The sequence below is a fragment of the Penaeus vannamei genome, chromosome 42 (genome assembly GCF_042767895.1).
Source record: "Penaeus vannamei isolate JL-2024 chromosome 42, ASM4276789v1, whole genome shotgun sequence".
NCBI lineage: Eukaryota > Metazoa > Arthropoda > Malacostraca > Decapoda > Penaeidae > Penaeus > Penaeus vannamei.
The window spans coordinates 5,742,487-5,747,486 of NC_091590.1; the positions used below are offsets into that span (position 1 = coordinate 5,742,487).

The 5,000-nt window shown below is 42.1% G+C and overlaps 1 protein-coding gene across 2 annotated transcripts in view; it reads left to right on the plus strand.

Moving 5' to 3' along the window:
- The first annotated feature begins 3,953 nt into the window (after positions 1–3,953).
- The window catches only part of LOC113810590 (uncharacterized), a 6,637-nt gene continuing 5,590 nt past the window's right edge, over positions 3,954–5,000 (plus strand). For both annotated transcript variants that reach the window (XM_027362216.2, XM_070118559.1), the window contains exon 1: positions 3,954–5,000. This exon is cut by the window's right edge. In XM_027362216.2, coding sequence (XP_027218017.2) covers positions 4,187–5,000 — 814 coding nt within the window. In that variant the 5' untranslated portion in view covers positions 3,954–4,186.

The following is a 5,000-nucleotide window of genomic DNA, read 5'->3' on the forward strand; positions in this document are numbered from 1 at the left end:
CAAGAACTTCTCCCCCCCCACTCCCACACACTCGTACCCCATGCCCTCCCAGCGCCCCCCCCTCCCCTCCCTAAAAGTCTTCTCCTAACCACACCTCGCCTAACATAGCAACCATAGAACTACCCTCCCTCCCTCCCTCTTTTTCCCCTTCACATTCCTCCTTCCTCCATCTCTTCCTTCCCTCCCTTCCCTCCCTCTCTCCCATCCCCCCTTCCCTCACTCTCTCACCCCTGCCTTCCTCCCTCTCCCATTCCCCCTTCCTCCCTCACTCTCCCATCCCTCCCTCTCTCCCTTCCTTCCCACTACATCCCCCTTTCCCTCCCTCCCACTCTCTCCCCTCCCCACCTCCTTCCCACTCTCTCCCCTCCCCACCTCCCTTCCACTCTCTCCCCCCCTTTTCTCCCCACATCCCCCCTTTCTCCCATCCCTCCTTTCTCCCTCCCTCCCACATCCCCCCTTTCTCCCTCCCTCCCCCCCCTACATATCCTCCCTCCCTCCCTCCCTCCTCCCCATATCCTCCCTCCCTTGCTTCCTTCACTCCGTCAATGACCGCACTGGACCCGCTACCCGAAACCTGTTTAATGTTCCACCCCTTTGACCGTGTCTCTCTTACCCTCGCCAGGTCCCGTCTGCACATATCTCTTACATATGTCTTGTACCGCGTGGGTGTGTCTCTTACTTTTGCCTTGTGTCGATTGCGCATCTCATTTACTCTGGTCTTGTATCTTATGCGTGTCTCTCTTACTTTTGTCTTGTGCCCTCTGTGCATGTTTATTATATTTTTTCTTTTACCGTGCGCGTATCTCTTACTTTTGCCTTGTACCGTGAGCGTATCTCACTTTCTTTTGCCTTTTAACGTCTGCACCTCTCTCTTATATTTGTCTTGTTTCGACTGTACGTCTCGCTTACTCTTGCCTTATATCTTTTGCTTGTCTCTCTTACTTTTGCCTTGTGCCGTCTGCGTATCTCATACTCTTGCCTTGCACTGACTCAATTTTTCTCTTACTCTTGCCTTGCACTGACTCAATTTTTCTCTTACGTTTGCCTTGTACGACTTGCTTGTGCCTTGAGAAAAAAGTCAGTAACCAGAGATTTAAGAAATAGCACTTAGACACGGCAACAATAATTTGTCTTTTTTTTTGAATTGTAAAGAAAAAAAGAAAGACTTTTAAAAATGTTTCGAACGATTTTATTTTACTTTATTTTTCAAAACGCTCATTTATCAATGGATAACGAGCGCATATGTTTCGTTGAAGTCTCCATTTCCTAATGCCAATAATATCAATACTAAAACAACAACAACAAAAACGTTCTTTATGAAAAAAAAAACGTTGATATTCTACAACAAAGAGCCATTCATTTTATTAAAGTTTTGTTTGATAATTTCTTACCAGCGCTTCGTAAAATACGCATATAAGAGGAGACAACCTTTTTTATAATAACCGCTACGAATTTTATATAAATAGGTATGAATAAGTTTTTTTTTCCATACTACGCGAAGACCATTTTTCGCATGTCGCTAAAATAGCCATAAAAAGATTCTAATAATATCCGCAGCGACTTAAATGATAATAATAATAAAAAAGAAGATTCTAATAATATCCGCAGCGACTTAAATAATAATAATAATAAAAAAGAAGATTCTAATAATATCCACAGCGACTTAAAAATAATAATAATAAATAAAAAAACGTGGAATAGTTTGATAAAATTTTCACGACCTATTTAACAATATCCACAACGGGGAGTTATTTCTTTTATCAGAACCGTGGATAAATTATCACTTTCTTATCCACGCGCTACGTAAAGAACTGTATCGTATGCCGCTAAAATACAAAAAAGTCGAATCTAATAATATCCACAAGCGAATTTGATAAATAATAATAATTGGATGATTTTAGTAAAATTTTCCCCCGCGCTACGTAAAGACCTTTTTCGCAAGAAGACGATTCTAACATTATCCACAAAAAAAAGATAAAAATAAAAATAAATAAAATAAATCAAAATAAAAAAAACAAAAAAATGGATAAGTTTAATAAAATGTTCACCCACTCTACTTAAAGACCAACAATATCCACAACAACAACAACAGCAAAAAAAAAGTTAGATAACTTTAATCAAATATTCCCCCTACACAATGACATCAAAATAATCAAAATAAAAAAATGGATAAGTTTAATAAAATGTTCACCCACTCTACGTAAAAAGACCAACAATATCCACAACAACAACAACAAAAATGGATAACTTTAACCAAATTTTCCCCTACACAATGACCCGCTTCGCATACTGCCAAAATCCGCTTAAGAAGGCGCCGACCCATCCGACTACCCCAACAGCACACTGACCCCTGGTCCGTTAACCCCGGCGACGACCGGCTGGAGAACCGTCGACCTTCTGAGACAACTTTGAGAATCGGACCTGTTTCGTTTTTTTTATTAGTTTTTTTTTTCTTTTGGTTTTAGTTTTTCGTTTTTTTTTTTTTTTAGTTTTTTCGTTTTTTTTAAGTTTTTGTTTTTCTTTTTTCTTTTAGTTTTTGTTTTTCTTTTTTCTTTTAGTTTTTGTTTTTTTTCTTCCTTTTTTATTTTTTTATTATTATTATTTTTTTTAGGTTGGGGTTTCTTTGTTGTGTAAGAATGATCGTGTTATTATCATATCCTTGTTTTTTTATTTGTTTGTTATTGTATATATATGTATATTTGTTTCCTAGTAGGAATTTAATGTAAAAGTGATGTGTTTTTTTTTTCTTTTGTTTTCTTTCTTTTTGCTGTGTAATTTTATTTCTTTATATCTTCTATATTTTATTTTAAGATTAGAAAAAATATATATATGTATTTTTTTGACGGCATTGTTTCTTACTGTCCATTTTAATTTGCTCATCTAGTATCTTCAATTTCAGCATTCAATCAAATGCATGTATCTTTTTTTTTTCTTTTTTTTTTTTTTTCTTTTTTACCCGTATTTTTGCAACCCCTCCATTCATATATTTTATTGCAATATATATTTCATCGCAAGTAGTATACGCATGTTTGCATAAAAAAAAATCTTTCTGATTTCGACTAGGCATTTCCAAAACAAAAACAAACAAACAAACAAACAAACAAACAAAAAAAGATGAATGAATAAATAAAATTTAAAAAGGATAAATGCATAAATGAAAATTCTTTCTGACTCCGCCTTTTCCATTCAAAAAGACAAGACATGGCAGCCTTCAGTTTCAGAGCAAATAATTATACACAACGAGAGTGTTTCAAATACGCTTTTCTTTCGCCAAAAAAGCCTAAAAGGACTGAAGTTGATTTCATAATAATTTCAGGCTCGGTGTACGCTCTTCGCTGTGGATGTGCGTTGTTTCGTAATGGTTCTCCTTTCCGGGAGAATCTGCGAAATTATTATGGAGAGCTTCATCTTCGTCTCCCTGCCAGCCTCCTCCAGCCCTCTCCCTCCCCCTCCTCCTCCTCTTGCTCCTCTTCCGTCCCTTATCCCCTCCCTCCGTCTCCTTCATCTTCTTCTTTTTATTTTAATTTTATTTTATTTTCTTCTTGTTCTTGTTTTTCTTTTTCTTTTCATTTTTTTTTCTTCTACGTCTCCTCCATCCCTTTCTCCCTTCTTCTTTATCCTTATCCTCTTGTTATCCTTTCCACTTCTCTGTTTCTCCATTCCTCTTTTTTCCTCGTTGTTTTCTTGCTCTTACTGTTCTCCTCCTGTCCTCCTATTTTACTTTTTTCCTTTTTCTCTACCTCTTCCTCCTCCTCCCTCCCCTTGCCTCTCCCTCTCCCTCTTCCTTCCTCCCCTCCTCCCTCTCTTCCTCTCCTCCTCCCTCTTCTCTCTTCCTCTCCTCCCCCTCCCTTTCTTCCTCCCTCTCCTCCTCCTCCTCGGCACCGTTTACCCGACCGCCGGACCGTTAGCCGAGTCGGCCTGGCGTCAAGTATAAAAGGCGGGTCAGTGGTCCTCCTTAGTTATTGTTATCGGGGCCGAGCCGGCAGGAGGTCGGGGACGTTCGGGAGAGAGAGAAAAAGAGAAAAAAGCCATAATAACAAACTAAGAAAAAAAAGAAATTAAACTAACAAGATCCGTTTCTGGAAATGTGTTCTGATCTGAGATAATATCACAAAAAAGTTATTTTAGAATTTTCTTCGATCAGTGAGACCGAGCCCAAGAAATCGCCAGAAAAAACGGAGCCGCAATGATGCGTCTGTTGGTTTTAGTGTCGTTGGCGTGCGTCGCTTCGGCCGACGACAGCGAGTTGATGTCCGTGCCCACTTACCTCATGAACTACATCCTGGACTGCAAGAGGCAATCGATCGAGAGTGGCTACGGCGTCCCTGTCTATCAGACGAACATCAAGCAGTCGGGGACGTCTCAGCACGTGAGTCTCCTGGACCTGGACGAGCTCGAGGACTCGCTGAAACAGACGGTGCACAACGAGGCCGTGGTGAAGCACGTGCTGACCCAGGTGAACGACGCGGTCAACACGGCGAACAACAACCCGAAGGCACGGTCGGACTGCACGGTCGAGAACCACATCCAGATCGCCGTGCCCCCGCAGGAGATAGACGAGTTCAACGACCGCGTGCAGATGCTCACCCAGCAGAACAACTTCCTCCTAATGGAGCAGATCAACACGCTGTTCGCCTTCAAACTGCGCTCGATCAAGATTGACTTGGAGAAGCTGATCAAGCGGAGGTACAACGCCATCGAGAACAGGTTGGATCTGATCATGGGAGCGCTCGGCGTCGAGGTGCCCGAGGATACCAAGCCGAGCCCCGACGACGAGGACGACGACGATGGCGACAACAACGCCATGACTGAAATGCCGGAGGTCATCACCGATTCCGTGTTCCCCAGCCCGGTCCCCCAGCCCGACCCCAGCCCAGAGCCCGAGCCGGTGGCAACGCCCGGCCCTTTCCCGCAGCCCGAACCGACGGTGCAACCGGCACCCGAACCCGCCCCCGAACCGGCACCCGAGCCTATTTCAGAACCAGAACCGACGTCTCGAC